We start from the raw sequence: 16,572 nt of genomic DNA on the forward strand, positions 1-16,572 counted from the left end.
GTGCAAACAGTAGTACAACAGCTTAAAAATAATTGAGAGAAATTATTTCTGTAGCACTGAGGGACCCACTGTGCTAGGCACTGTATAAACATATCGTAAAAAAATAGTTTCTTCTCAGATCTTACAGTCTAAGGCCCCAGTCCTGCATGTGTTTAAGTTTATACACTGCAAGTAGTCCCCTTGAGGTCAACGAACACCACACTGTGTATAAAGTTAAGCATGCCTTTTTTGCAGGATCAGGGTTAATATGAATTTAGATTGTAATCTCTTTGGGGGAGTAGTTGTGGTGGTTTTTTTTTACTTTATGTTTGCATAGTACCTAGCACAAAGAGGACCCCGTTCTGATGTGGGGCCCATGGGTGCCACCCCTGTACCAACAATAAAAAAGAACAGGAGCATTTTCAGTACAAACACTCATACCAATACTTACAGATTCTGTATTTGTGCAAACCTTATTGCAAATAAACTTTCGGTCCCCTGAATTAAAGTTCATGGATCACTGTTGTGAATGCCACTGAAGTGAATGGCTGGGTTTTACTTGCAAGAATATTCACAAATACATTGTGGCTGAATTCACCCAGCCCTGCTCAGTATGAGCCTCAGGAGGTGTGGGGGGGAGGATAGGGAATGGAGGAGAGAATAAACATTCCCAATGAAGTGCACTTCATACTAGAGCTGGTTGAATTTTTTTGAATTTTCAAAATTTAAAAAAAGCAGCATTTTTGGACAAAATCCTACTCCCTGTACCTCCCAAACTATCACTTTTTGACTAACTCTTCTTAATATGTGTTTTTTCCAAGAGCTGATGCCTCTTTCCTATGTAGGATCCTGTGAATATTTTGGTTCAATAAAGATAAATAAATTCCACAGTCTGCCTTTCTGCAGCCTGTCTGGGTCCTGGTTTACTGTAGACTAAGAGGAAAATTCTTGTGGGTGCCCTGGGTTAAAATAATCACAGTGCACCATCTTCTGCAAAGCACTAAGTGAAGATGGTCCTTAAATAAAGTGTTTCTCAAATCAATTTTCAGCCAGTGGTTATATACAGTGCTTTCCTTAATTCTCATTACTAAGATTCCCATGCTCCTCCATAAATCTAGCTACCTTATAGCCAGTGTTGAAGGGAAATCCAGAAGAAGCATGATCCAATTCTCAGTGTCCCTGATCCAGCATGAGGAAGTTTTAGTTGACACATGTGACTGTATAAGCGTTTTGAATTACAAAACTAATAGGAACTGCTGGGTTTTACAATCCTCTTTTCTGAGCTTTTTGAAGGGGGACATTTTGTTGCAGAATGACACCTTGCTTATTTTATATTAGTTCATCATACAAGGAGACTGTAACCTGTAACATATAGTGGCTAAGCACTATTGTATGCCCTTATCCTCTGTATTTGTCACACTTCCTTTTAAAACTCATGTAAGAAGATATTTTGAACCATCAAGATTTCTGTTGAGCTTTAATACAAAGTAACTAAAATGGGTCGCTTTGTCCACGTTACAGGTGTTTTTTCCCCGTTTCACCCTAAAGTTTCCACTTTGTGACATCACCCTATTTGTTTAGCTTTAATCCTTCACAAAACACACATGCTGGGTGAAAGGAGACATCTTTAATATAGCTTTTCTACATTTAAAAACATCCCTTATTCCCACCCTCAAAAAATTACTATTAAAGTGACAGAATGACAGCAACACACAGACAAAGAGAAATATTAGAGGCAGTGAATATCAATTGTTCACAATGTGCCTTTCCTTCTGGTGTGCTCCAGTTGTTCCCCATGAAGGCTGTCAGATTTTATTTTTTTAAGGGTTTCTTCTTTCATCATAAAACATTCCTTGTAAAAAAAAATTATATATATATATATCTATCTCCAATGCAATTGTTGTGCCAAACTCTGAGAAGTGCCACCTTGGTTGTCAAGTTTCTGGAGTTTGAACAGTTGTCCCTGGAACAGCTGCATTTCTGTAAGCCCAAGGCAGGTGGCCCAAGCTAGCCACTTGCCACTCAACCCCAGGATGAAAGATCTGTCCAATTTTGTTAACGGTCCAAAAGTGTTCATGAGTTAAAATGTCCTTTCCTTTCAGTTTTCTATAATGTAAAGTACAAATCCAGTTCAAAATCACTGAGTATCTCCCCAACCTGCTTTCAAGAAATAATTCTCATTGGCATAAAAAATATTCACAACACCACCAAAGAAAACCAACAACTTTCCCTCCTCCTTCCTTAAGAAGGCCAGTGATTTCACATCACTGTCCACATAATTTAACTTTTTTAAAGCAGTCTGACCACAGTTCTGGGTGTGGAGTTAGTTTAAATAAAAGTGTCTTTGGCTCTCCTCTTTCAACAGAAGGAATTTTATCCTCCACAATATGTCTTAAGTATTGTATTTGAAATGCCAAGTAGTATGAAGTCCCATTGCCTTCCCTGTGTTCTTGTCCTTGAAATGCCTGGCATAGATGCTGAGCCGTGGTGGGCTTGTCTGAAGGAAGAGAGGAAGGGGACTCGGGGGGTCTTTGAGACAGCAGATCAGCTCAGGAGAGATCCACCACAGAAGGAATAACGGCGAGCTGAAAACCAAGATCAGAAGCTGTTACAAACCCACTTGATTTCAGCTCTGAATGTCACCAATTCTACTAGGCAGAGATCTACTGGGGGAGAGCCCAGGGGAAGAAGAGGTGAAGGACAGGTCTAAAACCAGTACAGATCCTTGCTTTTATCCTGAGGCTGCAAACCTGAGAATGGAGAGAAGGGGAAAAAAGGGGGAAAGAAGAAAAACAGGTACAAGATGTTTAAGGACAGAGAAAGCCAAACACCACTATTTCCTTGTGAGAGCGGAGAAGGGCTCTAAAGTGAGGCTCCCCAGAATGAAAGGCAGTGGTGAAGCAAAGGGAAAAAAAACCAAACTAGGCCAGGGAAAAGTGTGGATTCCTGTTTTGTCTAAAGCTTAGAGGGATCATTCACTGTGGTCAGAATAACCATGTGCCCAGTACTGAGAAATGCTTCCCAGAGAGCGTTCCCTATTTCTGTGTGCTCACCCTGCTAGAAACCAGGGCTATATCTGTCTCACCTTTCCAGTGAAAACATAGCTGCAAAAAGCTTTCCCTGTGCACCTGATCACACATAAAAGACCAACATATCAGCTTTCTTAGGGGAGGGGAAACCGTTGCACTTTTCCCTGGGAAAAGCAATTGTGCTTCCCCTCACCCAGTGGAGGACAGCAGATCGGGGGGAAGGTGAAGTCTGGAAACACCTCATTGGGGCCTGCAGGCGGCCTTAGCTGAAGTGCAGCTTGTCCTGGGGCAAGGGAGGACCCTTAGGCAGCAGCCTTCCCATTATGCCCAGGCAGGGCAGTCTGGAGCCTGCTCCCAACTCAAACCTCTCCTCAGCCCTGGGGCAGTGCCGGGTTTGCAATGGTGCCAGTGGCGGGTTTGCAATGGAGCCGGGCCCATGCTCAGAAGGGGCCCTGGCCTGCTCTGCTTGCACTGTGCCCCGAGACCCGCCAGCCCACTAGCTCCTCTCGACCTGCTCGCCCGCCAGCCAAGGGCTCCTCTCCACCTCGGTTCCACCCGCCGGTTTCTCTCTGCCCCCGGCTTCGGGCAGTCTCTGCTTCCCATCACTGGTAAGGTCCCGCCTGTCTCCCCAGAGCTGAGCTGCCTGGGACTGGTGCAGAAGCCTGGCCAGTCTCAGCCAGTTGGGAAGGAACAGCGGGAGGAGGCTTGGCTGGGCCCCCCCAGGTAAGTGGGTCCTGAGGGAGCCCGGCCGGAGCAGGCCCTGGACCTGGCTGATCTCGCCACTCCCAAGGGGCCAGAGTGATTCCCCATCCTGGGACCAGCCCGGGCTGCACTGGCGGCTTGGCCCAGCAGACACAGTGGCCTCCCAGCAGGGCCGGTGAGTGGGACTGGGAGGCAGAGTGTGGGGGAGTGGGTCTCTTGGGGGTCTGGGGCAGTGTTGGGCTGGGAGGGGGTGGGGAGGAGCTCTGTGTGTTGGGGCTCTAGGGAGTGGGGGTTCTGTGTGGGGCGCTGGGCAGGGGTGGTGTTGTGCTGGGCGTTTGTGGCAGGGTTGGGGGGGCGCTGGCCATAGGGAATCGGGGGGGGGTGTTCCAGTGTTGGGGGGGCAAAGCATGGTGGCGCATGGACCATTGTGCGGCTGGCAACTGCGGGTTTGTAACTAGTGCCCTTGCACTGGGCTGGCCAGAGCATGTCATGCCCCTGGCCGGCCCCTCGCTCTGGGGCCCAGCACCTCCCCACGGCGCCCTGCTCCGTTGCCCCCACGGGGGCCCGGGAAAGGCTAATCGGGGAGCGCGGGAGCAGGCCCGGCACCAGCGCATGTCGGGTGGGCGGGGCCCCTTACCTGCGTCCACATTGAGGCCCAGGCCCTGTGCCATGTCCCCCGCCGGGCTGGGGAAAGGGCCCGGCGCCGCCCAGGCCGCGCTGGCGGGCTCGCTCTTGCCCAGCTCGCACTGGGGGCTGCCGGGCGCGGGCGCGGCGGCGGGCGGCAGGCGGTGCGGGCGGACCGAGGCGGCGGGCACCAGCAGCGAGCTGTAGCGGGGTCGAAGTGGGCGCCGTAGACCTCGTGCATGGCGGCGGGGCGGGGGTAGGCGGAGCCCTGCGCGCCCAGGTAGGGGTGCGGGTGGTGCCAGGGCTCCGGCCCGCCCTGGTGCAGGTGGCCGTGCAGCGCGGCCGGCGAGTAGGGGTCGGCCGCGGCGAAGGGCAGCTCGCTGTGGGCGGCGGCGGCCAGGGGGCTGCCCAGGCTGCTGCTCAGGGAGGCCGGGACCGAGGAGGGCTGGTAAGCGCTGTTCCAGAAGGAAGCGGGGAAGCTGCGCTGGCTCATCGGGAAGGAGCCGTCTGGGGAGAGAAGGGACCAGAGAGAGAGAGGAGCAGCGTGAGCCAGAGAAACCTCCCCTTCTCTGTGCCCCCTGGCGCCCCAATAGATCTGCAAACTGGGCACCCCCGAATCGACCCCATGGAGATCCTCAACACCCCCCAACTATTCAATAGACCCCAACAGCTCACACACCCTATAAATCACCAGAGCTCAACTCCCATAGATCCACCCCCAGCTATCCATCCAACAGACCCCAGCAGCTGACACCCCCAATAAATCAGAGATCAGATCCCCAAATAGACCCTCTCCAGCTAACCATCCAATAGATCCCGAAACAGACCCCCTCCAGCCAACCATTCCAGTGGATCCCCAAGTAGATCCCCTCCAGCTAACCATCCAACAGATCCCCAGACAGCTCTCACACACATTATATCAGAGATCAATCTCCCTGTAGATCCTCAAACAGATCCTTCTCCGGCTAACCATCTACAGTACTGCGCCTGTCAGATCCCTGCCTCCGACAGATCCAGGCCTTTGTTTCTTTGTGAATTAAAACAACTGGGGCGTCCACGTTTTTTGTGGTTCTCGGAAAAAGCCCTAGATCTACGGGGTTTCTTTCCCCCTGGTAGATGAAACAAGTCACTTCTGTTTTGCACAGAGTAATTTCCAGGGGAGGAAAAGAAAGACCTTATAGATTTTTAGCAACATGTATATATTTTTACTTAGCATTTACATACTCAGTATATAAAGACATCTCTCCTCCCCATGCTCTTTGGAGGCAGGCAGATCTAGAATGAGGAGGCATTAGGAGTCAGGTCACTTGTTCTCTGAATGACCGTGGGCAATTCCCCCACCTGTAAAGTTGGGCTAATAATGCTTGCCTGCCTCACAGGTGCGCTGCTAACATTTGTAATGCGTTTTGCAGGTCGCTTAGGACTGCAAGTTCTTCCCGGCAGGAACTCTGTATTTTATTTGCCAGTCAAGCAATATGCAGGATGAAATAATATTTACCAATAGTGAAGATAGCAATGTTAAGTATTATTAATATGGTACGTTGTGCATTCCTAAAGGGAATAAAATGTGCATTAAAGAAGTGTGAGCCAGAGGTAAGTTATCTCTGAATCCCTGGCAAGGATCCTTCAGCTGTATTCAGAGAGTGGGATGTAGCACACCACAGGCACCTCCAGCACGGAATATCTTTCACCCCTGCCAAATTTCAACTAGTATTTCATTTTTATAAACCACTGACAGAAATACACGTCGAGATTGGGAAACTTTGAAGCAGAATCTTGGCTAGATTTATAATACAGAAGACTCAAGTCCTTCCCCCCCAGGCAATTCTCCCACTGAAGTGAACAGCTCACTGGCGATTTTACCAGTATACTGTATGGGCCAGGGTGTCTAAGAATTTGTAATTGTCATCAGGGTTTCAACCTTGTTATAAGCCCAACCGGGTCCAGTTTATCTCTTTGGACGCTAAAATACAGAATACCTGCTCTGAAGTAAAATATGTTGTTACGCAAGAAAACATTAAGAGGGTCTGTGATGGAATGCTTTCCCGGGAAATGCTACACGCTTTATTCTTCGGGGGAAGTAAGTGGCCGCTAAAGCCTTAAATTTAAAGTTAGCTATTGGCTTAGTCATGATAGCCTTCTCTCCCACATGTTGCTGAGTATGCTGCAGAAAATAGTATCCTTCATAACGTGCTTTCTCATGAATACCCTCTCTGCATGTCTATAGTTCTTGTTTTCTTATAAACAAGCTCATTTTAGTTAACTTTGTCATAAACTGCACTGCGGGTTTCTCTCTTCCCCACATAGGACTGACGGGGAATAGAGTCACAAACTTGAAAGGTTGAACGAATATTTTGAAGTCTTGCTATCCTGGATTTAAAGAAGGTATTGTTTTTATTTATTTCCCCCCTGCCCCAAAAGATATGACAATCTATTATATACCTTGAGCTGGATCTATAGATCATATATAATCTGTCTGGGGCGCTGGGACGGGAGCAGTGAAAATGTTTCTACATTAACAAAACACCCCTCCCTATCAATGTACTAAACTAGAAACCAAGGGCCAGATGGTACTCTACCCGTTCTGAAGCGCAATGGCATCTACTGGGACTTCTACTTAAAGACATGGTAACAAATAAAATAAGAACGCATGGTAAAAAATCAGATGAGAATAGTTCCATGTGGGGAACCTCTGTGTTTTTCCAGTTCCTACAGGTTGAATGATATCGTAATTTCGGGGCCATTGTTTAAATTCCCTACACCAATTTCAGCAACATTTTATAGTCAGTTGCATTTCAGTGTCATGGAGGGGCGAAAGGTGGGAGGGGGGAGGTCTCGAAGGGCAACATACAAGAAGCTGTTTCTTAGTAAAAACAAGAAAATACATCGCTATAATTGTAACTAGACTTAATTTTTTTCGGAGAAGCTAACATAACGCATTTAAGAGCTGGAATTGCTAACCAATGGAGAAAATTTTCGCGACAGAATTTGTACAACTCCCACGTATAAGAGCACACATACAGATCAACGTGATTTTAACGGAACGGTCATTTCTCAGAGATAGATATTTAGGAGCACCTACAATTCTGATGGAGTTCAGTAGACGTTATGGGCTCTGCCCTCTAAAAAAATTACTCCTACTAAGCCTAAAATTAACCAATTTCAATTCCCAAAGCTGGGAATATTCATTGTATAGTTTACATTAAAAATAGTTTGCAAAACAAAACCATGGAGCCCGATCCTGTTCCATTTAATACAGGTAATTTGGGTATTTTTCTGTAAGGGAACAGCATGTCTAACCTCATTTATTTCAGTTTTACTCCCAACTGTTCAGGGAATTTTTCTTGGCAACTTCACTGAATTTTACCAACCTCCCTTGCGCCCCGCTCCCCCTCTGCCTGGGACAGGGTTTCAACTGCAAGAGCAGAAAACTTCCCATAGGTGGGCTAGCGCTGGCTGGTCGTTGGAGAAGATCGGCTCTAATAAGCCCTTGGAGGGTCGTTTTCTTTTGGCTTTTTTACAGCGTTAGGAAAGTGCTGGGGGTTGGGGGGGCTTTCTCTGGAAGCCGGTGGGTGGAGGGCTCCTTTAGGGAGACCCAAATGCTGCAGGAAGCCCTGAGCTTTTTTGGAAAATCTTCTCGGTTTTGTTGGTGGTTGTTTTGGGAACCCCAATAGAAAGAGCCCCCAGTGCTCACCCCTCCAAGAGCTGGTGTTCCGTGACGTCTTGGCGCTGGCGCTGCTGGGCGAGTAGCTGCTGGGCTGGCTCAGGGCCCGGCTGAAGTGCTCATCTACCACGGAGCTGATGTCCCCTTGGAAGTAGGTAAACAAGACGCACCGGGAGTTGATATACTCGGCCTCGGGGGGGCGCTCCTTCTCGGGGCTGCAGTCTTCCTCCTTGATGCTGGCAGGGGCATGGCTGGAGAAGGAGCTGCTGCCGCTGCTGGTGCTGGCACTGCTGGCGCTTTCGGGGGCTTCCTGCATTTTCGAGTAAAAGGCTAGTTTCTGTCAGGAAGGAGGGAAGAAAATAAACCCAGTCACGCAAAGCGGTGCAACGCGGTGCAGTGCCCTGAGATCCAGCTGGCGACGAATATGGGTCCGTCGCTGGCCGCTAAATCCATGCCCGCCGGGGGCCGTGCGGTATGGAGACAGGGTATTACCCCCGCCAGCCACGACATACGTTCCCCGTGAGTTCAGAACAAATCCCCTATTCGACCCAAGAGCTTCCAATAGCGATAGGCAAGAGGAGGGATGCCTGAAGTCCGCTAGTTACCCCCTATCCCTGGATTTAGCCCCCTTGTTCCCAATCCTAGTGCTAGAGAAATGTCTGGAGAAGTAGCTGATACGCGAGGCGTATATACATTGCATCGAAATGCATGGCATGTATGGAAACCTATGGAGGGGGGAAGACAGGCGATGAGGGAATGAAGCCTCCTTTGCAATACAGACAAAAACTGCCAGGAGAAATTAACAAATGCAAAGAATCCGGGAGTGTATCTCACCCGGAGACCAGAGGGAAGAACCTTAAAACAAAGCACAACGCGAACGGGGGCAAATGAACCTTGGAGACTTTTGTGGGTCTTGCGTTGGAAGGCAGAAGAATGGTGGGAAGCGAGGTGGGAACGGGCATCGTTTCAATAACTGTAATTGTGCCAACCCAAGCCCGCCCGGTTACCCATAGAAAATCGTTTCTTATCTATTATATTTAGACAGGAAACGTTCGAAATAAAAGGGTCGGCCCTGCCCTCAGTCAGATCCCTGCTGAAGTCAATGGGCTCGCAGGAGTGTAACTGATGACAAAAATGTTCCCAAAGAGGGTCTTATAAATTATAACTGGAGAAAAAGATTGGCAGCTTCAAATACAGTTCAGGGGGAAACCACGTACTTGGCAAGCAGGAGCAGAAAGAAACCCACGGTATTTCCTATAAGACTAGATTGTTTTCACTGGGTTCTTTTAAAAACTGGAATTCACTCGAAAGTGTGCTAAATGTTTTCCATTTTTTCTAGCGTGTCTGCAGCTGCTAAGGGCAGTTTCTTTAGACATGAATGATTGGATTCGGATATTGCAGACAAGAGGGGCTTTCAGCTGGAACTCGGGTACCATGGAGAACTCATGGAAGACAAGGTTGCGGGGAGAAATCAAGGGAGGCTCCTTCTCGCTTCGGGCCACCTACTCCGGGCAGGACAGGGGCCCGTTTCAGCGTCCCTGGCCAAGACACGCGACACATTTCAGCATGTCACATCTTCATGGACACCACTTTTCAACTTGCTTCCAACGCTGCCATTGAATCTAATGAGTCCCCCTAATGTTAATGCTAAGAAAGAGAGGGGGAAAACATCCGCTGTTATTTCTGTCCGGTATTCTAGATCTCCTGCAACAAACTGCAGGTAAATCGGGAAGACGTGTGTAATATTCTGCCTGAACAAAGACGGGTCAGCTAAACCTTCCCTAGCCATGTGCAAGCAAAGCAGTCTGAATGCATCGCCCGAACGAGGGGCCCGATTCTATCCTTAGGACTGCACGCACAGCACCCGAGGACTCCATGGTGTCCGTCCACGAGTGCAGAAAGGAGCCCTGGTGGGTTTTTTGGCCATTTTTTCGTTGGTGGGGATTTCCCACTCTCCATTTTTGGAGGGAGGAAAGGCGAGAGGGAGGGAGAGAGGGGGAGAAAAGAAAGAAAGAAAGAAAGATGGTTGTTGAACAGGTGCACTCCCCTTGTAAAGTGAGCTCGGAATCTCGGATCCTGTCCGACACAATGAAATAGTCTATGGCTCGGGGTGAAAAGTTCCCTTTACAAGACGGACTTCGTTTGCAACCAAATCTCGCAGTGTTTGGCTGTGTCGTATTGAAATACTGGGATTACTTGACACGAATGATAATCTGGCCCGTGCAGAACTAGCCAGCAACACTTTATTCACAAGCACTGCAACGCCCACGTTTGTTTGTTTGTTTGTTTGTTTTTAAAAGAAACTAACCCCGCAGTTTACAATTTGGGTGGAACTGATTTAATGTTGCGCTAAAAGCTGTGGCCGGTTGGTGTGGAAACGAAAATGGCTTGCCTTCCCCCGACACACTTTTGTCAAGTAGTTGAAACAGGAGCAAAGACATAAGAATATACAACCCGACGTGAAAATAGTTTAGCATCACCTACGACCTAACGCCGTTTGCCGCCAACAAACTAAACGAAAACCTTCCCCACGCCAAGTGTTCCCAGTTTACTTCACAACCAGCTGTAGGAATCTGACAGTTTAATAATCAATACAGCCCCTCCCTCCAAGCTTCAGTGTGCAGAACACTCACGCCAACCACAAAAAACCACACCCGCCCCATTAGAAGCAAAACCTGTACGATAGGATGATAATATAGCTGTCGAAAGTGACATGTGGCAAAGTCTTTTTCTAATGACGGTTGCTTAGATTGCAGTGACTACTCAGAGCCGGAATGTTTACAATTACCCCCCTGCAACTTCCAATGAGCATTTACATTTCCACACACCGCACCAACACAGCTAACTATGTAAAGACAACGAATAAGAAGGGACGCGGATTCATTCTTTACTCGAAGTTTGGTGAGTTACGTTTACTCTCATCCTGCAACGTTGGCCCATGAATCTAAAACACGGCACGGACTACAAACGGCGTTGAGACAAGCAGACAGCTACACGGCGTGGGATGCTGCTCTGAGTCAGAACCATTAAGTTCCTAGGAAGCTAGTCCTGGTTTGGCATCTCCCAGAGGACACCCCTCCCTCTCTGGCTCTCTCCGCCGAGGTGCCCCACACATACCTGGTGATAAGGACTATAGGCTGCTGCAAAGTAAGGCTGGGGAGGACCATAGACTTGGTACATAACATCCAAACAGCTCATGGCTAAAGGCAGCTGCGAACTGATTTTTTTGGATCGTCAACTGTTGTTCTGCAAAGTGAAGTGATGCTTCATGGGTGGCTCCTGGGGGTTAGAGTCACTGGTCATTGGCGGGGCGAGTGAGGGGATGAGGTGACCCCCCTTCCCCTCCCAGAGCTGTCGCTCATTTCCAGCAATAAAACTCCAGCAAATGAGCTGGGGGCAAAGAGGCTCCGCGGGCTCCGGCCAGGAGGCATTTAAACCCCACGCCTCGCGTCAGGCGAGGGGAGGGGAGCCAGGGACCAATGGGAGGGCGAGCGAGCTCCCGCGTGGTGACTGCGGGACTCTGGCTGGTCCTCGCTCGCTGCTGGGCTGCCCCGGGCTGGGCTTTACAGGGGCAGCTCTGCCCCCAGCTCCCAGCCGCCCGAGGAATGTGGGGCAGCGCAGGCACAGCCGGCACTGGAGTAGCCCCGACGCCAGGAGGGCAGCAGCCAGCACGGTCGCAGGCAGGGGGGCTCAGCCCGGGCCTGCGGCTCCCCCAGCCCAGCTGTTCGCAGGCAGCCCCTTCTCCCACGAGGATGGGGTGGCGGGAGGGACCCCTGCAGCAGGGATCCGCCCCGGGCCTGGGGGGCAGGTCCCGCTCTCCTGGGCGCTGCTGACACCGCAGCGTGGCCGAGCCGGGGAGGAAATAAAGCCTCAAGGCGAGGCGGGGCTCAGGCTTTCGGAGCCAGTGGGGAGTTGGAAGAAAGTCTGAACGCGGGGCAGCTGGCGGAGTTCCGCAGCCCCAAGTGAGCAGCAGAGCCGAGGAGCTTTAAGGCAGGATGCTGCGCGCCGGCGCGGGGGTGTTATTTGTGTGTGTGTTGGGGGGGGGGGGGAGCGGGAATGCACTCCCGCGGCTCCAGAGAGCAGGAGGAGGCAGGCCGGGGGAGGAAAGACACCTCCCAGTCAGGTTCCAGCCCAAGCCAACAGGGCAGGGAACTGATTTTTTAGCCCTTTCCTGCTGCAATGAAAATTGTGTAAAATATAACAAAGCAGTGCTTAACCCAGATAATGGAGGAGGGAAGTACCCTCCTCAAACTGCCCGATTGTGACACACAACTCCCCCCCAACTACCCCTGCTTGTCAGGGCCGGCTTTAGGCCTATTCCACCAATTCCCCCGAATTGGGCCCCGCGTCTAAGAGGGCCCCATGCCCAGTGAGAATCTCTTCCCTGGCTAGAAGCACCTTTCTAATTTTTACTCACCTGGCAGTGCTCTGGGTCTTCAGCGGCACTTCGGCGGTGGGTCCTTCAGTGCCGCCGAAGACCTGGAGCGAGTGAAGGACCCGCCGCCGAATTGCCCCCGAAGACTCAGAGCACTGTCCGGTGAGTACAAGCCCCATGTGTTTTTTAGCGTGTCTGTGTGTGTGTGTGTGTTTTTGTTTTAGTCATCCCTGCCGGGGCCCCGTCGAAACTGTTCGAATTGGGCCCCGCACTTCCTAAAGCCGGCACTGCTGCTTGTGACACCCCCAAAACACTCCCAGTTGTGACACACAACACCCCTCAAACTGCTCCTGACAGTGCCACACATCCCCAGGCTGTTCCTGCCTGTGACACAGGACACCTTCCAAACTGCCCCAGATGGTGACATACAAACAAAATACTCCCCAAACGGCCCCAAATTATGACCCTCCTGTCCAACTGCTCCTGATTGCAACAGATGCATCTTTCTCAAATTGTCCTGATCTCTCTCTCTCTCTCCTCAAACTAGTCCTGCTGGGGACAACCCCTCCACTTTCACCTGTTTCTGAGGAACTCTGAACCTTCTCATTGAAAAAAATGACATTTTCTTATTCCTAATGGGTGCCTCTCCAGAGGTGGTAGCACTGATGGAAGCTGTGGTGTAGGCAGGCCTCAGATGTTGTGACCACTGGGTGACCAGTGGTAAAAATGCCTAAGTCCTGTCTAGACTATAGTGTGCACTCATGCACTAGTGCAGCTGTGTCTTTTGGGAATTATGTTACTAACATTAGTGGAGCTATACTTGTGCTACAGCAATTGTGGGAGATTTTTCAGAAAAAACCTCAGAGTAGACAAGGCCTAGTTTCAGTTGTGGTTGGTATCTTTTTGCCCTAATGCAGATAACCAAGCGAGATGATCTATGTCCCGTATCAGTTTCTGTTCTTCCTGCTTTGCGCACACCCTCTCCCTTCTCACTTTGCAGACCTGCAGTCAGAAAATAAACTCTCTTGTTAACTTCGTCTTTGATTGTTCCATTCCATCGTCATTCAGGAGGAACACTGAATCCTTTCCTCTCATCTGCACTTCTAGTTAGTCTTGCTGTGTGCTCTATTGTGTGATGACTATCCCGCCCACCACCTTGTCTCTTATCATTTGTGTGTCTCTGTCTTCCCAAATATCTGTTTGTTCTTCCAGTTGTCGCACCTCTTTTAAAAAAAAATCCCTGATTGCTCTCCCTTTACTCATATTTTGGTTTGGTCATGTAGTTTAAACCATCACTGAATCTTCTGCCACATAATTTGTCCCTCCCTTTGTGGAACTGTTCCCGTAGTTTTTTCCTGGAAGTCATCCTCTGATCTTGATCCTTCTAGTTTTAAGTTTGTTTCTAATCATTTTCTTTGCAAATAATTTGGACTGAAATGTTTAATTCCACATGTTTTAACTAAAGAAATAAATATACAATCGAAGGAAGAAGAGAATCAGACTCACACTCTTAGGATACTTAGGAATTTGGATAGTTTCAACCACAAAATCAGACATTTGTTAATTTAAAGATGACTGAAACAACAATCAAAGGACTGGATCAGCAAAGAGGGGAAAGGGTTAATCTTCACACAGGAAAAGTGAAACCTTCCAATAATACTAAACAATTCCAAATTCCAGCAAAGATGACACCTATAAATTTAATATTATTTAGAGGGGAGAACAAAAAGAATAGTCCATATCCTCTGCTGGTGTAAACAAGTGTAGCTCCATTGGCTTCAAGTTGAAGACTATGTATGTTTACATTTCATAACTGTTAAACTGAAGAATGAAAGATAACAACTCTTGGTTACTACTCATCTGATGAGAAAATGAATCTGTGATGCAGAGGTAAATGATACCATATCTCATTCTCAATCCCCTGAAACATCCAGTCTTCTAGAATAATTCATATTGTGGTTTATGAAAACAGATGAATGTTTAGCAGCTTCTCAAACATATGAAATCAATCAAAAAATAGAATTTCATATCTGGGAAAATAAGAAAAGATATTATGTAGACCTTACCAAACATACAGAACATTTACAAAATTATGACAACTTTGCACATATTAACTAAAAAGTATGGAAACTTTGTATTTAAAAATGTTTGGCATTTTCAAAGTGAATTTCATCACCAAACATTGATAGCTGCAAAATGTATATTTGTCAATTTCACTAGAAACGATTTTATCCAGCTCCAGGTGATAGGAACTGTTCTGACAGCCAACCCCCAGCTAAAATCATATTAAAAACATTTATAACTACATTTTTTTGACTGACCCTTTACAGTGCATATTCAATTATGCTAATTTTACTTCTTCCCTTTGTTCTGTTAAGTACCAATATATTCCATACTAGGGAATACAATTAATACTAAAGGGCAGCATGGCTCAGTAGCCAGAGCACAGGAGTGGGAGTCAGAAGATTGGGAAGGATTTATTCCAGGGTAAACCACTGAATTGTTGTGTGACCTGGGCAAGTTACTTTATCTCTCTGCTCCTTAGTTTCCCCATCAATAGCTGTAGATGTGTATGATAGGTGGCCGCCATGGGAGCAGGAAAGAAGGACTGATGGCATTAGACCCTTTAAAAAAGAGTGTGTAGGCTCCCTCAGTCATTATCATTTTATTTCTTGGATGTGGAAGTGGTTGTAGGGGTTTCACTTCCATGATAGCCCTTGTGCTGGAGAGAGGTAATCTTTGGGATGCCCAGTCCCTCTTTGGCTGTCTTTCAAAATACTGCTGTCAACAAGGGAAAGCCCCTCTGCTCTCTGCATTAGGATGTTGCGAGCATGACTATAATAGTGTTATATCTTCAACACAGATGTCCCATTCTGACACCAGCATTGCTTCTGCACTGAGCAGTAACAAATGTTCAGTGCCTTGCATGTTGGCTTTCCAAAGAAGGAGAAATCAGTGATGCCGAGTCTGGGTATATTCTAAGTGTGACTTAGTTTATTTACATAAGTACACCAGGTCTGGAACAGCGATGGATAAACAGCATGCAAGGCAAGCTTTTCTTTCAGGAATCCCAGCCCAACACCAATGTCCATTTCCCAGAGAGCAACTCTGCCTCAAGAATTGACTGTAATAAGAAAACAAACTCTCCTGCTGCTCATACAGCTTCCTTTGCATGGACTACTGGCTCCCAGTGGTTCTCAAACTTTTGTACTGGTGACCCCTTTCACATAGCAAGCCTCTGAGTGTAACCCACCCCCCATGAATTAAATACACTTTTAAAATATATTTAGCACCATTATAAATGCTGGAGGCAAAGCAGGGTTTGGGGTGGGGGTTGACAGCTCGTGATCTCCCATGTAATAACCTTACAACCCCTTGAGGGGTCCCGACCCCCAGTTTGATAACTCTTGCTCTACACAAAGATTATTGATGAAAATGTTAAATAGCATTGTGCCTACTACTGATCCCGGCAGAACCCCACTAGAAACACTTCTATTCAGTGAGGATGCCTCACTGATGATCACTTTTTGAGATCTGTCAGTTAACTAGTTCTTTGTCCATTTCACATGTGCTTTATTGAAATAGAATAATGTTAATTTTTTTCACTGGGCTTTCCATTTTTGCATGGTCTTTATTTTCTGAAGTCCCAATCTATTTAAGCATGTGCTTAATCTGAAGTGTGTGAGTAGTGATATTGAAGTTAAATGGACTACTCGTGTTTAAATTCGCTTTGCTGGACTGGGGTCTAATGCATTAAACCCAATCCCGATGACATGAATAAAGATCAATATTACTATCATTCTACGCTCCCATCTCAATAAGCTTTCCATTCAGTTCTCCTGGCAGCTGTTTCTACAACTCTTTTTTTAAGGCTTTGGCAAATGTTATCATGGTGTTCCTGGGGCACTTTTTTAGATTCACTCTCTGAATATATCTGGATTCAGAAAGGACTTCAGTCTCAAGGGTTGTTAGTGTGGCACCATTCAGGATCACTAAATTAATTGAAATGAAAGCTAAAATGCAGCGTGGTCGAGTAGAGTGCTGAGGAGGTCTCTTAGTGGCTCCCTTGTCTCCTCCAGTGTTCTAAGGGTCTGGACTTGTTTTTGTTTATTTGGTTTTATTTTAGTTTCAGAAACCATGTGTGGTTAATTCAGATCTTTCTGTTAAGTGCATGTGTTCTTGTTATAGGAACAATGAAT

At 47.7% G+C, this 16,572-nt stretch overlaps 1 protein-coding gene across 1 annotated transcript; it reads right to left on the reverse strand.

The window, feature by feature from the left end:
• Nucleotides 1–1,205: 1,205 nt before the first annotated feature.
• VGLL2 (vestigial like family member 2) lies at nucleotides 1,206–11,245 on the reverse strand. The gene is given in 5 exon segments (XM_039533024.1): nucleotides 1,206–2,564; nucleotides 4,348–4,542; nucleotides 4,545–4,841; nucleotides 8,029–8,335; nucleotides 11,116–11,245. Coding segments are annotated over 5 exon segments (921 nt in total). The 5' UTR covers nucleotides 11,197–11,245; the 3' UTR covers nucleotides 1,206–2,523.
• Nucleotides 11,246–16,572: the final 5,327 nt, after the last annotated feature.

The sequence above is a fragment of the Mauremys reevesii genome, linkage group 3 (genome assembly GCF_016161935.1).
Source record: "Mauremys reevesii isolate NIE-2019 linkage group 3, ASM1616193v1, whole genome shotgun sequence".
Classification (NCBI taxonomy): domain Eukaryota; kingdom Metazoa; phylum Chordata; order Testudines; family Geoemydidae; genus Mauremys; species Mauremys reevesii.